Source organism: Carassius gibelio, chromosome A4 (assembly GCF_023724105.1).
Source record: "Carassius gibelio isolate Cgi1373 ecotype wild population from Czech Republic chromosome A4, carGib1.2-hapl.c, whole genome shotgun sequence".
Lineage (NCBI taxonomy): Eukaryota > Metazoa > Chordata > Actinopteri > Cypriniformes > Cyprinidae > Carassius > Carassius gibelio.
Window position 1 is genome coordinate 28,748,250 of NC_068374.1, and position 19,099 is coordinate 28,767,348.

The 19,099-nt window shown below is 36.0% G+C and overlaps 1 protein-coding gene across 1 annotated transcript in view; it reads right to left on the minus strand.

The window, feature by feature from the left end:
* Nucleotides 1–19,099, minus strand: part of LOC127976158 (transmembrane protein 178B) — a 77,885-nt gene that overhangs the window by 38,076 nt on the left and 20,710 nt on the right. The window contains exon 3 of the mRNA XM_052580373.1: nt 2,493–2,606. Within this exon, the coding sequence (XP_052436333.1) occupies nt 2,493–2,606 (114 nt within the window). The remainder of the gene's footprint in view (nt 1–2,492; nt 2,607–19,099) is intronic.

Genomic DNA, 19,099 nt, shown 5'->3' on the forward strand with positions numbered 1-19,099 from the left:
CACAAAGTGCCAAAGCTTCCATTTCCTGGTTTAAGGACCATGGTATCCCTGTTCTTAATTGGCCAGCAAACTCGCCTGACCTTAACCCCATAGAAAATCTATGGGGTATTGTGAAGAGGAAGATGCAATATGCCAGACCAAACAATGCGGAAGAGCTGAAGGCCACTATCAGAGCAACCTGGGCTCTCATAACACCTGAGCAGTGCCACAGACTGATCGACTCCATGCCACGCCGCATTGCTGCAGTAATTCAGGCAAAAGGAGCCCCAACTAAGTATTTAGTGTTGTACATGCTAATACTTTTCATGTTCATTCTTTTCATTGGCCAAGATTTCAAAAAAACCTTTTGTTTGTACTGGTCTTAAAGGGGGGGGTGAAATGCTCGTTTTCACTCAATATCCTGTTAATATTGAGTACCTATAGAGTAGTACTGCATCCTTCATAACTCCAAAAAGTCTTTAGTTTTATTATATTCATTAGAGAAAGATAGTCTCTACCGATTTTTCCAGGAAAAACACGACCGGCTGGAGGCGTGACGTCTGGGCGGAGCTAAAGAATCATGAGCGCCAGTAGGCTTTTGCGTTGAGAGCATGTGGAAGCTGTGACATTACCGTGAGGGAAAACCCATCATCCAAAACAAACCATGGCTTACAGTCAGATTCAGCCATTTATTTATGATCCAGAATCAGATCCCGAGGCTGAAACTGAACGAAAGCAGCAGCAACGACTCGCTCCGAGCGGGGCTCGAACCCGGGTCTCCGGCATGGGAGGGGATGCACTAACAAGGAGGCAGAGATATTTTAAGCAGTTTTACTCACCGCCTGCGGTTCCAACACACGATCGTGACCCTTTTTCGTTGGGATTGCATCATCCTTAAGAAATAAACGATACGCAAATCCATCGTCAAACCGGGCCTTGTTTGTAAAACAAGCATCTTCGAAATGCAGGGAACAAACAAAAACACTTGCACAACTCCGTTGATGCTCTGTAAAAATAAACTCCATCCACTGGTCCCTTAATGCTGTTTCTCTTTTGGTAATCTGTGCAGGGTTGTCTTGCCCTGGCAACCAAAAACACACTCCTTTTGTGACATTTCGCGACGCTCCCGCTCTGATCAGTGAATGCCTGTTGTGCTCTCAGTGCTCTGCTATACGGGAGCGCGCGCTCTTCCGGCAGACGTGCCCTTAGGACCCATTTAATGAAATTCTGCTCCATCTGACGTCACACAGACCCATACTCGAAAAAAACTCTCTGAAACTTGTGACAAACCGGAAGGAGTATTTTGGGAACAAAAATACTCCTTCAAACGTACAACTTAATTTTTGAAACTTTGTCCATGTTTAGCATGGGAATCCAACTCTTTAACAGTGTAAAAAACTCAGTATGCATGAAATAGCATTTCAACCCCCCCTTTAAGTAATATTCAAATTTTCTGAAATACTGAATTTGGGATTTTCCTTCGTCGTCAGTTGTAATCATCAATATTAAAAGAAATAAACATTTGAAATATATCAGTCTGTGTGTAATGAATGAATATAATATACAACTTTATGATGATATTCTAATTATATGACCAGCAACTGTATATATATATATATATATATATATATATATATATGTGTGTGTGTGTGTGTGTGTGTGTGCGTGTGTGTGTGTGTGTGTGTGTACTATTTATTTTATAATATATTTTAATAGTACTTTTTTATTTTATTTTATATTAAATTAAAATTAAATTTATGCATTTAGCAGACGCTTTTATCCAAAGCGACTTACAGTGCATTCAGGCTATACATTTTTACATATTATGTGTTCCCGGGGAATCGAACCCCCAACCTTACTGCTTATAAAAACTGATATAGTTATCTGTTTTATTTTTTAGTTTTATGAGCAGAATGGATTTATATATAACATGTATCTCAAATATTTAATAAACAAACAATCAAGGGATTGCATATCTAAAATATTCTAAATAATGGGCTTTACAGTTTTTGTGAGCTTTCTGCAGGTCAGATTGCACACTAATGGCCCACTCTCTGTATTAGCACATTTTTTCCACCACTTCTCTATAATAAGCATGTTCATAATTTCCTTTCATGGGGAGGGTGGGAAGTGAGCAAAAGTGGGTCAACAAGGTACATCTGACTTTGAGATATGTACCCTACTTCTTCCTTCCACAAACCAACAACAAATCACCTCATCTATAACTTAAAATCTACAGAGAGCTTGTCTGAAAGAAATAAATGAAATAGAAACATGTTGCATTACCACGGCTTGACCTTAGCAAGTTCCTATGTCTGAGTAAATGAGTTCACTAGGTCAGGGATGATAACAGTTTGTACGGTTTACAAAGTCTCAGCACTAAAAGATATACTATGCACTGATTCGTACTATAAATGTAACTTAGTCAAGCTAGCAGACATATTAATGCTTTAGTTGTTTAAAGCAAGGAATGTTGAGGTCCCGCTGTATAATTATGAATGAATGTTACTCACGAAGAGAGTGCCACTCGTCCTGACGTATGGTCTTGGTGATGTTGTAAGAGAGATTCTTGGGTATTGTGGCCGAGGAGTAGTGGTACTTTATATAGGAGCATCTTGCAATGGACCCTGTAAGTAGAGAAGGATTAAAAAAAAACACTTCAAGTACTTGTAAAATAAGATTTGTTCATGTATGAACAGACAAATCAGAAATTGTGTTTATAAAGATGTTAAAGGAGTAATTCACCCAAAAGTGAAAGTTACAGTTTACTCACCCTCAGGTCATCCAAGATGTAGATGAGTTTGTTTCTTCATCAGAACATATTTGAAGAAATTTTGCATTAGATCGCTTGCTCACCACTGGATCTTATGCACTGAATGGGTGCCGTCAGAATGAGAACCAAACAGCTGATAAATACACAGTAATCCACAAAAAAAATTGACATGGCTCCAGCCCACTAGTTAACATCTCGTGAAGTCAAAAACCAAGTGTTTGAAAGAAACAAATCCATCAATTAAGTGTTAAATTTTAAACATTTGCTTCTGGTCCTAATACAAGAGTAATGCTTCTTTTAGTGATAAAGTCCATCCCATATTGTCCCCTCACATGAAAATCCAGTGATCTATTTATTTTTTTATGTTTTACCCTTATAAACAATGCTCAATCTGTGCATATTTCTCACCTGATTCAGATTAAACAACTTTTCCAATGGAAAATCTTGTTGTTTTTTTTGGATAGAGGACTCATAAACAGTAATTTAAAATGAAGCTATATTTAATGATGAATTTGTTGCAGCTTTTTGCTTTGCAAGCCATAAATTGATGAAGTAGAGAGTAATGTGGATTACTTGATTATCCAATGTTTTTATCAGCTGTTTGAACTCTCATTCTGACGGCACCCATTCACTGCTTAGGATCCATTGGTGAGCAAGTGATGTAATGCTAAATTTCTCCAAATCTGGTCTGATGAAGAAACAAATTAGTCTACATCTTGGATGGCCTGAGGGTAAGGAGATTATCAGCAAATGTTCATTTTTGGGTGAACTATTCTTTTAAGTGAATCGTGTCATATTGCATATAGCATATTGCATTGACAATTAGAACAACAATAGTGCATGTTTTATCTTTTCATATGTATATTCCACCACACTCTCCTGCTAGAGGTTTCCATTTCACTGTATTTAGCATGATCAGAAGAGTACAAATCTTCACGTCTTTGATTTTATCTTTCTTTCTCTTTCAGAAAGTACAGATCTCGTTTTTTTTTTTAGTATCCCAGGAGGCTTTCTCAACATTTACAGAGTCGTGCGATTGTGTTTCTCTTTGTTTCTAATCAAACGGTGGTTTCCTGTAGCTCGTGTCACATTTGAAATCCCTGTTCTGCAGTGTATTTTGAGGCTTTCTGGTCGACTTGTACAGCATACCTCTCAAGCTTTGGGGAATGAGATATGTGACATAGTGTCTGAAATGATTGCATTTGAGAGCACTGTGAAATGCGTTTGTGAATGATATGGCCTTTAGAACGAGGCCTGCACACATTGTCCCCTTTAGACAGGATTTATGTACTCATGTGTCTTCAGAGCTCAAGCACATGCACTGATCAGCAGTGAAAAAGGGCTGACAAAGATAATGGTACATATTTCTGTGTCCTAATGGGTACACGCCAGCAATCATTCCAGCTTGCACTATTGTCCAGGATATCATTTCCTGTTGATTATGAAACTCTGCATATAGAAAATTGCAACCTGTATCATCCAGAAAAAAAGAATTATAGTCCCAGTGCCTGAATCTGTCTTCCGGGGACCGCTAGACCAGCTAAAATCTGTGTTGTGTTACCAGGGGAAGATCTAGTGTCACATTGATTAACAAATCATTAGTGTCACAAGTTGAAAATGGATACGCTAGTAGAGTGGATCTCTCCTAGTGTCACTGTAATCAGATTTATCTTACAAAAATAACAAAAAAGTGTGTGTATGTACAATATGCTAACACTTTAATTTAAGATCCAATTTTCCCTATTAACTAGTTGCTTATTAGCATGCATATTACTAGCATTTTTTAGTAGTAGCCTACTTATAAAGCACATAATAATGCCTTTTTCTGTGTATGTGATATTTTCCCTTAATCTTACCCAATATCTAAACCTAACAACTACCTTACTAATTATTAATAAGCAGCAAATTAGGAGTTTGAGGCAAAAATTGTGAGATAGTGAGAATTAGACACTAACGTGTGACTATAGTTGCAATATTTAATATAGGCCTACTAATATACTTTTATATTACACTTAGGCTATTATAATGTGTACACTATCAGTAGTAACATACTTTTCTAACGTAATTTACTTATAATTTACGTAACTTCAGTGGTGTGGTGGTGTGTGTGTGTATATATATATTTATATATATACTAATGATAAATTAATTATTGATAGTGTAGTGTAATATTAATTTTCATTGTACTTTTTATGTTATTATACAATATTACATTCTAATAATATAATACTTGTCATTTAAAGTATACTGACATGTACATAATTTTTTTATAAGATATATCTACTTTTCAGTCGCTTTCAACTGCTCGTAATCTCTGCATATTAAGCTGGTCCAGAAGATTGTTGTTTCAATATAATAATAAAATGACAAATTCCATCATCAAGCATGGCTTACGCTGGGTTTAACAAGCAACTCTGCAAACATCTTCCGTAACACAGGCTCGTAAAACAGATTGATCTTGGCCCTGTGTATCCCTGTGGAGCAGAAGCCGATCGGGTCAACGGCCGAGTGTAAACCAAAACCATATTTCTTTAAGGCTGACCAGACAGCAGTGTTCCTGGGTAAAGATTTTTTTGATGGCCAGCAAAGCCTGGGAGAATTGAATGGATTTTAAATATGCCAAAGAAAGCTAAAGGCATCGCAGATTTGAAAGTGCCACTGGAATACATGGCACTTACTTTAGTTTGGATGCGTGACTCAGATAGGGAGCTGTTGAGTTCAGTTAGGGCCACTGACTTGTGAGCTTTCATCTCTTTTCAACATTGCATTGCTTGTGTCAAGCTGTTTTATTATATGGCTTAACTGGCATAAAAATATCTATTTTACAGAATTTGCATTAATGTTGCCAAGCTACACTCCCAGCATTATCTGCAGTCCTTCTATGAGCCAGTCAATGAAAGGTCACTTGGCTTCCCTTGAATAAATTTGCTGTACTAATTAATTGTTATAATTTAACATTAAATGGCCAGTCCTAATATGTATATGTGTATATAAACTTACCGACCACTTTATTAGGAACACCTGTACAACTACTTGTAAATATCTAATCAGCCGGCAGCAACTCAATGCATTTTGGCATGTAGACATGGACAAGATGATCAGCTGAAGAATGGAGAAAAAAGATGAATTAAGTGAGTTTGAACGTGGCATTGCTGTTTGTGCTAGATGGGCTGTTCTGAGTATTTCAGAAACTGCTGATCTACTGCGATTTTTATGTGCAACCATCTCTAGGGTTTCCTGGGAATGGTCTGAAAAGAGAAAATATCCAGTGAGTGGCAGGTCTATGGGTGAAAAAAAAATGCTTTGTTGATGCCAAAGGTCAGAGGAGAATGGACAGACTGGTTCAAACTGATAGAAAGGCAACTCAAATAACCACTTGTTACAACCGAGCAATGCAAAAGACCACACCTGTCAGCCAAGAAGAGGAATCTGAGGCTACGATTTGCCCGGGCTCATTAAAATTAAACAATATAACTTTGGATAAAGGTTGCCTGGTCTGATGGGTCTAATGAGATATTCAGATGGTAGGGTCTGAATTTGGCATAATAACATGAAAGTATAGATCCATCCTGCCTTGTGTTATTGGTTCAGGCTGCTACTGGTGTAATGGTGTGGAGGATATTATCTTGGCACATTTTGGGCCCTTAGTAGCCTACCAATTGAGTATCATTTAAACCCCACAGCCTACCTGAGTATTGTTGTATATATATAGAGAGACTCAGCAAGTGCTGTTTCTTTGGCAGACTCTCCTGTGCTGTCTGCGTTTCTGCTCATTGTTCTAATCTAAAGTCTGCAGACAGGGATTTGGCAGACTGGAGGAGTCTCTTACTTATTTATGAATCTCCAACCTGTCTCCCTTTGCTTTAACTATCACAGAGTGAGGAAGGACATTTTATATTTCGGGGTTTTTTTTTTTCTTTTTCTGAAGGGCATTTTCAGCTGTTTACTCCAGGATTAATCACTGCCATTATCCACCGCTAATGTGTCTGCTCAGCCAAATTTCAAAAGAAATAAATGAGTGCGGTTGAAATAATCCATTTGTGACACGTTCCACACATTGCCAGCCGAGGTGCGCAGGCACAGTCACAAAATGAATCACCCTTGAACCTCGTGCTTGAATTTCCTCTGGATTCTCTGGAATGTCACTTTGCCATTTTGCCAGTGTCTCCATCAATAATTCATGAGCCCCTCACTTCACTTTTTCCCTCCTCTGGCCGATACTTGCCTAGTAATGAGCAAAACCTTTCTAAGAAAAATCTATATCGACAACAACAGCACTGCTCAACTTGAGGAAGGAGTGCATGTCAATAAGGTAACAGATTACAGATACTATAGCCTGATTTCTGACTTAGCTTACAATCAATGTGATGTGTCCAGAGTCCTCATTACGTGTAATCTGGATCGATGTTGTGTGGTGTACCATAATATCACTGAAGTATATGCAAAGTCACCACTGTTGCTGCTTTAATACTGACTCAAAGAGGATTAACTTTATCTCCTCTTATTTCTACAAAATATACCAATTTGAAAGTGTCACAGAGAGATTAATACAACACATAAATTTTGAGGTAATGTAAGAGCAGATATTAATATCCTCTAACAGGTCATTTTAAAATAATAACAATCACAACCGTAAACAACAAAACCATGTCTCATAATTAGTACAATTGTTTATATATTTAATAACTCTGGATCTTTGTAGATATCCCCTTTGGAGGCTATAAAATTAACAAAATAGTTTATTTCTAAATATTCAAGACTGTTCTATTTCAATTTATTTGCAATAAAGGCTGGCTACTTACCAAAGAACTACACGAAGTGCATGAAATTATTATTTGAGGAGATAAAAAAAAAAAATTGACCATAGAAAGCAACATTTGACGGACCAGAACAAAGTGTTTTTTTTTTTTTTTTTTTTTTTTTTTTATTATATATATTCAAGACACTAAAACACTTTAAATGTATTTGTATTATAACTATAATTATAGCAAATTCTGTAAATATTGAAACTATTGAATATTGAACAATTTACCCATTAGTAGTTTAGTTTTCTTTATTCTAATTACATGGTGTCTTAGAAAAATGTTCCATTTTACAATTTTATTTTAAGTGATTTTATAGTTTCCCTTTATATATATATATATATATATATTTATTTAAAACTGTTCTAATTTATTTTATTTTAGCAATATCGGTTGGCTATTTGCCAATAAGTAAATACATGGGCATGAAATTTTGTTATGTGAGAAGAAACCTTTAGTTTAACAATAACTACACAAAAATATATATTCAACTCCAGAAAGCCATGTTTGACGAACAAGAATCAAGTATCACACAGATCTGTGTAATATAAACATCTAACATGCTTCAAGTAATTATACATCCCCTTAACATGTAGGGCAGTGCATTATTACTTAAAGACTTTATTAGAGGTCAGGCCTTCAGAGAGACAAAATGTTTTATTCAAAGCGAAAAAATAAAAGGCATGTCAAAATGTAGAGCTGGATTAACCCTGACCTCTCTGTCAGGAGATATTTGGCGTCATTGCCACTGACTCCAGCAGGAGTGCATTGCTCACACTGAACAGAACCGAGGGCTGTATCTGTTCTAGTGATGTAGTTGTTTGCTAAGCAGTAACGCAGTTGTGGAGGCGAGAGTGATCAGGTGGCAGGGCTGATGTGATGATTTTCATATTTATTTCCATTAATCATAAACTCCCCCCTGTGCCACAGGCTTGCAGCATGTGCTGCAAATTCCCTTTGTTCAGTGGTGAGCATTAGTCATCATTACACTCTTCATGTTGCCTTAGTGTTCGAGTCAAATACACTGCCGAAGCTGTTTCACAGAGGAATGACAGATTTGGTGTTTCTTTCTAATGATAGCCTGTGTGGTCTTCACTTATTTGGTGATACACTAAACAAAGGCTTTTCAAACTTCATTACATTATAAGGATCACCGAAATCTCAATGTGTGGAATCCTCTTCTTAAAATATAAAGGCAGCTATATTTTCATGTATAAGCCCTGTTTATGCTAAATATTATTTTATTAGCTTTTATACAGTCTTATAATGTCCTGAGGCTACAAGAATTTGTTAAAATGCAAGGAAACATTTATTTGGATTAAGTTGACAGTATTTGTTTAGCCCTCTACTGCAGTACAAGTAATGTTAGAGAAACATTAGTTTATATATTTAAAAACTCTAAATCCTTGTAGAACCCTCCTATGCAGGCCGAAATGTATGTTATTAACATATTTAATTTAATTTAATTTAATTTAATTTAATTTAATTTAATTTAATTTAATTTAATTTAATTTAATTTAATTTAATTTGAAACAACTTAACCACTTAAGTAAATTATGTAAATTAAATTATTTTATTACATAAATTAAATTTGATATATTCGACACTTTTGTGATCAGTATGCACAAGTTTTTGGCACGCTTGATTAAACCGATTTATTTACAAAATAATTTATACAGAGCTTTTCACATGAAACAATATTACAAAGTAGTTTTACAGAGAATACTGCCTTATATTCAGCATTGAGCAAGATATAGTTAATGAGAACAGATAAAACAGAAAAGATAAAACAATAGCTATTTGAGAAGATATGATTTTTTTTTTTTTTTTTTTTTACAAATAATTGTGATTAATATAAGTTCCAACCAGTCTTCAGAAACATAACTGTAATGCTGTTCAATTCAATATTTAATAATTCTGTATCTAATATTTAGATTAAATATTTATTGCATTTTAACAATTTTCCTCACTAGTAGTTATGTTTTTTAGAAAAATCTTGCAATTCCAAAGTCGTTGTGCCATGTGCAGACCTTTATGACATAGCAAGATACGAGTCCTTCATCAAAGCTGGAGTAAACCATGCTTGACACTAACAGTCCCAGAGCGGCATTATCATCTAGCTGACTCATAGTGTTTGACCCGACACTCCACAGTCTAATTATAAATGAGCCTCATGGTGGTCTCTGTCCTTATGATGAAGATAAAGGCTTGTGATAAAGACTGAGAGAGGCTTTTGGCATAACTCTGTCCATGAGTCAAGATTCCACTCCACTCCGCTCTGTGTGCTGTCACCCACACGCATATTGACATGAAAGATTCCTGTCATCATACAGTCATTTTATTTTATTTTTTTAGCCTTTGCCCCCAGGGAGCCACGGCTGACATAATGCATGTGTGATTTAATAATTTTCAGTTGGGAACGTTGTTTGAGAAGCACAGTGCTAATTGCTGTGTATTTTCGAGTTCATTTCTATTTGTAATTTTTTTATTTATTTTTTTTATTGCAGTTTCTGTGTAACAATGTAATATTTTTATTATGTCCACAAAAGAAAAATTAGAGTGCATTACGTGATAAATTACACAAATGCCATAATGTGTTAATCATGCAGCAAAATAAAAATATATTTGCCATTTCGATATCTGTTGATCAGAGAATAATCTATTGATCTATGATTTAACTAAAAACAATCTGAAAGCATTCATGGAATTCTGAAAATAATGGCATTTACTATTACCATGTAAAAATATCTAGTACTTTCCTTTATTCTTGAAATGAAATGTAAAGGCACATTCAATACTGTCGTGATTTATATGTATTAAATAGCTTTTTTGAACAAACTATAGAAAAATGAATAAATATACACAGAGAGAGAAAGATGTATTATAAATGTGGTGAATTTTCTAAATCATTATTATTTATTGTAATATGTATGTATATACACACACACACACACACACACACACACACACACACACACACACACACACATATATATATATATATATATATATATATATATATATATATATATATATATATATATATATATATATATATATATATATATATATATATATAGTGCCTGGTGTTTTATAGTTGTATGTCTCATGGTTTTATACTGCTTCTATACAATGTTCGAAAAGCAAAACCAAACAGGTTCTCACATATTTCAGCCTCTTTGTGTGCCCACTCTGTTTATTCCTCTAGACCTGCATATCTCTGGCAGAGACAGACACGTGGGGCTGCCAGATGGACGCTGCGGTGCAGTACACACCCTGACCTCATTATTTGGTGACCCAGATCCCCGGACCCAAACCAAGCTGGATTAACGGCGAGATACACCAGTTAAGTGCAGTTGTTGGTTGTAAGGGGATGGAGATGTTATAACAGTCATGTATTCAAGGCCCAGCTGATGACAGCGTGTCATTGTCCTTGTAATTACAACACAGCACATCAGTGGTGGGTTTGTGCAGGTAGATCAGTCTGTTGCTGCAGGGAACGTGAGGATAGATCGTCTCTGCTTTACAAGTGAAGTGAAATTAATTCAGAGATGCTTCGTGCAGCCGCCGAGCATGACATGATGATGAATGTAATGTGCAGTTCATTTTGCCAATGCACAGATGCCACTGAGGACAGTCTTGTTTACTGTTAACAGTGGATGCTGGAAACCTACGCATGTCCTTTAAACTTACATTATGCTTGAAAAAAGTTGATTGTGATGGTTTTGTGGCTGGGACATAAAGCTGTTTTGTCTTTAAGTGGTCGACCTAGTAATTAACCTGTCTGCATTATTATTAAGTTGTTTTGGATAAAAGAGGTAGATTAATGTGTAAATATCACTAAATTAAAATAAGGTCAGCTTAGCAAGTTATACCTTATATGTTTAGACAAAATCAACTGTGGACTAAATTTTTTTGTTAGAATGTTCAGGTGAATTAGTTTATTTGATTTGGTTTTGTTTCAATGATTCTTTTGAGTCATCATTGAGAAGTGCCACAAGAACTTCTTATGCTGTATTTTATGTTTATTATTTTTGGAATAAAATGAATTTTGTTAGGCTGGTTTCTGCCAAAATACTGTCATGTTTAATGAAGTAAAGTTTTTCAGACAGTTTGAGGACTTGTACAAATCTTTTTGTCCTTATGTGTTACATGTTTTGTTTCAATGAATCCTTTGAGTCATCACAATAAGCGCATATGCTGCGCTTTATGTTTAGGATTTTTAGAATAAAAAACATTTTATTAAGCTTGTTTCTGTCAAAATACCATCATGATTAATGATGTAATGATTTTAAAATAATATAATTTAATTTTTGTCCTTCTGTATTTTTTTCATAGTAAATAACATTGCCATAAACTACCGTTCAAATGTTTGGGATTTTATTATTATTATTATTATTTAAAGCAGTTAATACATTATTATTATATATTATGAAATGTCTCTTGACAACCAAATCATCATATATTAAATATGCGGTAATATTACTGTTTTAACTGCAACTTTTCTTATTTAATTGAATGTACCCTTGGTGAGAGTAAAAGACTTCTTAAAAAAAAAATCAAAACAACATTTAAAAAAAAACTATAAATGGTAATGTATAATATTCCAAAATACCATCAAAATGAATTAAAAACATTGTTGGTGAAACATTGTGTGAACTTCTGAGACACTTTTAACCTTGTATTTAATTGTGTAGTATCATTAATTTTCGTTTTAAGTTTTATTTCAACTGTGAAATCATTTGAACGAATCATTAAAAAGAATCGGTTCGTCAAAATTACTCATTTGCAAGGGCTTTTATAAAATTTGCTCTAATGGTTGTGCTAAGCCCATATTCATACCAAGTGCCCAATTATCTCATTCCATACTTTTAATATTCAGCTTTTGCAATTGAAGATCTGTCGGAAAACAGTACGGCATGCCTTCAGGAGTTGATGACAGGGAACACTGAGTCTGGTTTGCTCTGGATCATGTTGAGAGTTTTACACTCCACAGCATCGCACTGTCTTTGAAGGGCCAGGATGGCTTCCCTCTGGAGTGGCTTGTCTCTTGTAATTCACCAGAATCAGGATGTACATGGTAGAAGCCCTCAAGCCACTGTGTTAGAGAATGAAGATGGATGAATCCGGGCTGGTGTGTGGTCTACATCGGCCAGCTGTTCGGCATATCTCACCCTGATCCAGTGCAAAAATGGCCAGTCAAAGCTCTCTTCAAAATCCGTGGGTGTGCAAAAACCTTATATGGTCTTACATAATATGCTAGAGCAACATTCTTCTTGAATTGGAATTCATTTTTAGAACTAGGCTACAACCTTGTTTATTGAGTTAATCACCAATCTTTTAAAGTCAATTTTTGGTCTTTGACAAGCTGTCAAAGTGTGTTTCAGATGCCAGCCACTGTGTTTGTCAAGTTCAGTTTGCCCGGTGTAAAAAATGAGCTGATATAAAGCAGCATTATCATTATCTGTTGTGTGCAGGAGATGGAAGTATAGGCAGACATTACTGACTGATAGTATCTGGACACTGGCGCAGAGCTCTTTAATTAAAGCCTTTAAATTGGCTGCCAACACAATGTCCTTCACTCCTGCAGGAGAAAACTTCACATTGCCATTAAATGTTTTTGCTGACATGCGCAGCAAATGGATAATGGCAGTCACAATGCTAACTTCAAGCTCCCGTGGGATGCTTTTGGTTTGAGGAGCCTTTGTCCGGAGGTTGAATGTTGAAAAGTTGTCACCTCTCCTCTCTGCATCTCATTTGTAGAGTAACATGTACACTGAAAGAAACCTAATGATTTTTAGGGATCCAGATTGTGTCAAAAGTGAAGGAAATAGGATGCTAATGATGCTAAAAGATAATAGCATTAGATAATAGGCCTAGATAAGTTACATAAGGTTTTACAAACATTTCTGTTATGTTATTTGGGCAAAAATAGTTTTGTTGAGGTAAAAGTTGCAGTAAAACGGTTTTTTATTTAACAGTTTCTTAACTTAAAAGGTGCACTCAGTAGTTTGTTGTAAATGTACATTGTTTTACACACGCACAAAAAAATTATAATAATGGTACTTTTGAAAAAAATATGTTTAAAATGATGTACACAAGAGATTAGGCCTCCAGTGTTATTAACAAAAGCTGCTTTATTTTACATAGAGTGGGGCTTCTCACCGAGGCAGCCATTTTGAGATCACATGACCAGCCGACAGTTACTTGCTTTATCCTGGTAACCTGACCTGTTACTGAAAAAAATATGCTTGTAGAATAATTTGACATGGACTACAATGTTATCAAAGAATGACCAGGTCTCATTCGGTGGGTCCGAAGATGAACCGCTAGATGACAGCATGTCATTATTGGCCTTAGACGCAGAGGATTGGTCGGGCACGACTCAGGACCCCGCCCCCTTGACATCTACCCAGCCGGTCAACACCAGGACCTTCTTAGTGCTCTGGGTGAATACTCTGTCATCCTTCCTGATAGTATGGCATGATTGTTCTGTACCCATAGGGTCTTAGGGTCTACACAGGTGTAGTATCGAAAGGGAACGTACTTGGTTACTAACGTAACCTCGGTTTCCTTAGATATGGAACGAGTACTGCGTACTTTGCCGTGTTTTATGCAAGGACACCACATGCTTCAGTCGAATTAAATCAGTTTGCCTAGGTGAGACAGCCACTTATATAGCCCGATGTCCCGCCTCATTTTGGTGGGTTTGGGGGCGCTCGCTCACCATAGCCATGCCGCCATTGATTCGTTTCTATTGAACTCCACGAACCAATTGTCATGCAGTTTCACTGCTTGATTGAAAAAGGCTTCAAAAATTTGAGAAAATGACTTTTCCTCATAGCATCTCAGCCTAATGGCTTACGATCATAGACAGTAAAAGAAATGGACACAGCGACCCCATTGGAACTCAACTGAGACAATTGAAGCCCATTTTTAGCGTTTTTTAGCACTTCCGTTTCTGACGCGCAGACTCAAACGAAGCTTGACGACGTCAGCATTCCGTATCTAAGGGAACCAAGGTTACGCTAGTAACCGAGTACGTTTTGTATGATGCCACATCTACACCACTAGATGAATCAAGAGGTCGGGGCAGCTTTTTCTTTTGCTGCCATCTACTAATTACATGATCAGATGTTTATTCCTGTGGGACTCATCTTGTAGAGCTCTTAATTGTTGGTTTGAATGAACTCAAGTGTTTACGGTGTTTGTGGTTGGAGTTTTCAGGTTATTTTTGTGGTGTCATGCTTTTAGTCACTCAGATTCATAGATTCTTTACATCAGAGTATCTGCAAGCTATGTAGAACAGCTAATTTAAAGACTAAATGCTGTGACGAACATGTAACATGACCAACCACATTTCTTATTGTTTTAATCTGACATTTAGCAGCAAGATTATTTTTCATTTTATTTGTTGGCTAATAAGTACAGAATATTTCTGAGACATAAAAAGCTGAATATACAGTGTGGATTGTTGATAGCTAACTTGCTAGTTGCCAGTAACCTAACAGCTTTGTACATCCGGTCATCATTTGAGACTCAATTTTTCAACCCAGTACTTTGTAAACATGACTTTGCTACCAGATAATCTAATAAAAATTAATTTTTGCCATTCATCCTTATAGCTGCGTAAATTTAGGTAGTCAGATTAGAGCTTTAGAATTGGAAAGGTGCTTTCTGGTTTTGTGTACATGTGGCAGTCTAAGAACTTTTTGGTAAGACAGAACTCTTGAACTTTAGCTAAAACTTTGAAAATCACTGCCAGTGCACATTTGATTTTCCGTCAATTGTTTGACCGAGAGCAGTCCCATATTTGGCAGTGTGTAGATAAAACAGGCTCAGAGGAAGTCGAATATAATTCCGGGCAAAACCTTTCATCTCAGCTGGTCATAATAGACTCCAGGATTGAGGGACTAGCCACCTTTCCAAATGCATTGAGCAGACAGAAATGGGATATTTCCTGTTTTTTGGGATGAAAATGTCAAACCTGGCCCTTAGGTAGAGACAACCTTTGCTGTATCAAACCCCAACACCATATAAACATGGGATTTGCCTGAATGAAGTGATTGGGAGTAGGCAAGAGACTGCACTTTTGACCTTTGGTGAGGTGTAGATCAAGAGTCAAATCAATCTGAGGCGTTTCCTTCCCTTAACTTTCATTACTACTTTCCCAAAAACCCACATCTTTCCTACTGAGTCTGTAAATATGTAGAATTTACTTTGTAGCGCTTTGAGAGCGATCAAGAGAGGATGCAGACATTAGTTCAGTCTTCTGGGATTTTTGCACAGGCTACTATCCAAGAGGTTTTATGAAGCTGCAGAGTCAATAAACAAATATATCCCATTCACTAGGCACACACAGATGTCACGAAGCTGGAAGAGAGCTGTAGATGATTGTAAGAGCAGCTGGATGTATTCGTGATAGATTCACAAGGTTGCTGAGCTGCAATCATGCCAGAATGCATCACTTTGACCAAGTCGGTCTTGAAGTTACACTGTTACTAATGTCTAGAAGCTTGATCTGTGGCATTGTAAAGCTAGGCCGATTTGGGAGAAATAAACACTACTGGGATCATTGAAGTGTAAACCTTACAAAAAGGTTGACATATAAGAGAGCTGGCACATTATTATTCAAACATGAGCACAGCACACCTAAATCAGACAATGTCAGTGAGATGAAAATCTGGGTCAGGGGAACTCAAAGGCCTCAGGATCCAGTGCTTTACTATGGATGCTGCAAAGACAGAAATACAATTCAGCTGCTTACCCTACACTTCCATTTCACTAGCCATTTAGAAGAATGTGTCACCATTTTGAATATATTGCATGCCCACTCTCTGCTCCAGGCAATGACTTGAACAGTTCCCTTCCTCAAATTTCTGGGGAGTAACTAACTAAAAATAGTGACAAATAGTTACCTACATTTTGCAGTAGAATAAGAATAGTGCTTTTATAATGTTATAGACCTTTATTTTAAGGCTAATTTTCTAAAATAGTGCAACAAAATGCTACATAAAGCTATATATATATATATATGAAAATTATATTAATATATCTTAAAATAAAAAGTACTAAAACATGCCTTACAACATGGTCTGCCTTTGCACAGAGTGCCATGCTGGCATGCCAATATAACTGCAGAAATGCCATCATGCCATTAAGTGAGAGTTAACTTTTTGCCGTAACTGCCGAATGGCAAGTGAAGTGAATATTTACCACCCATAAATAATTTTGTTTACCGTCAATGAAACTGGTATATTGCATGAATTTGGTGGACAAAATAAGTTTTCTTCTAAATGACAATAAACTTTTAGAGCTGTTTAATAACCTCTTTCGTTCCATTAGGAGTGATGCCTTAAAAATGCTGTTTATGGAGGAAACTCTAATAGATTTAGAAACTGAGCCTAAATCTCGTATCTTCCAGAAAGCAGTCCACATCTGCTAAGTACGTTCAAGGACCATTTAGAGTCATTTGAGTTTGATTGCCAGAGAGAAATGAGGCTATCCCATATAAATCTTTTTTCAGCACTGTTGAAAAGAGCTTTAAGCCCACTGTGCTAAGCAAAAGGATGTATATACACGTTTTCCGATCAAGGCCTGTTGACCCACGGAGATCTTTGATTGATTGATTGGCTTGCAAGTTTCCAGGGCAAGAGACTCAGGGAGGCCACTCGATCAATTCCTCTGCTAGAGTCACGTTACGTGATTGCCAAGCTTGCCTCCTGGGAGGGAGTCTTTGTTTTAAATATTAATGTGATTGAACATTTTATTTATTTTTACAAAAATATTTTATTTTTATTTGCAAAAAACATTTAAGGAATTTTTAATGTGTATGTAAATTATACTTTAATATATATATATATATATATATATATATATATATATATATATATATATATATATATATATATATATATATATATATATATTTAAATTATTTGAGCTCATGTAATGAAAAAAACTAAACTAAACATTTTATTAAAGTATAAGTTAAATTATTTTAAGTAATTTATTTAAAAAAATATTGTTTTATTTTCTAATTTAGATGTTAAAATATTTCAAATATATTCAATATTTCAAATATATTCAAAGTGCAGTTTGTCCTGTGTGGTTTGTTTGGAGCTTTTTGCTTCTAAACATCCCATAAATTTACTGTGATGACAAGCAAGAATTACACCAAGTAGTTTGGCATGAAAAGCAAAAGAATTCTAAGTCAAATACATTTGATATTAATTTCTACATCTTATTGTTCAATGCCAGTGATTTCCTCACATGTTTTTAAGATTGTAGACACCTATAATACTGTAGATGTTACACATACAGACTAAATTATGCAAAGCAAAAAGCTGTTTGCGAGTCAATAAGTATGCATAAACCCACCCTGAGACTTTTTGCCCCACTTCCTGGAACTTGAAAGCTTGTGTTCCCTCCTTTTTGATCTGCTTCTTTCCTACTGTTTTAGTGAATCTGGCTCGGCCAGCCGTTTAATTAATGTGAACAGAACGTTACTCTCTCCATCCGTCTTTCTCTGCGTGCTTCTCTCCGACATTGAGTGGTATGTTATCTTGCACTTTCCCAGAGCAAACCTCGTTGTTAATTAAAAGCTGCCAAGTCCTTCTTACGGTGCAGCCATTTGAAAATGAAGCCTTTTTGGGAACTACAGCCGCATACTTTTCCCCCTGAAGAGGACAAATAGATCCTCAGCACATCCATCTCTTTCAAAACGTATGTGTTTGTCGATGTAATGTAAAATAACTGCTTTAAAATGGTGGAAGGGCAAAACGATCATCCATAGATGATCTTTTGGCTTATTTCTGAGTGAATGGCAGCAGGGAAAATGGTGTCCGATAGCAATTAAAGCTCACAGCGCACAAGCTGAATGTCACACGACGTGGTGAAACCACTGATATCAGTTTTCTGGTTGAACTAATTTGGATTTATAACAAGCTAAGCTGACCCTTAGCATAAAAGCAAAAAACAACTTGATAGCAGTGAAAATCATCGAGTAAACAAGTCCAAATGCCAGCCGGTCTCTCCACAAAGCCAAGTCTTGGAAGCTAAAGGGAGAAACAAGAAGAACTAATGCTTGATTTAAATACGTCATAGCTTTGGCAAACAGCAGTGCCATACATTAATCAAGTTATTTCAGTCTCGGGCGTCCCTGCTGACTGCCTGAGAGGAATAGCCTTGCACTGGTTTCCAAACAGGTATAGCAGATGCTGCTGGTGCGCTTCACCACAGTTCTCTCATTAGATGAGAGGTACTAACTTCATTTTTTGCTATTATTTAATTGATTTCTTTTCATCTTTAAACATGGTTTGGCTTAATTTTTTCACTTTATACTTGAATAATTTTATGACTAACATTGCTAAAGTAGTATATATCCTTTCTGGGCTAAATTAAATGGGTATTTCTTGGGCAGCTTAATAGCCTATATACATTTTTATTACCTTTAATTCATTTTCTTAATATCACACATTATTAAAACATTTTTCCACCTATGACATTATAGTACTTTTATATAATCTTCCATTTTTGCTTAATA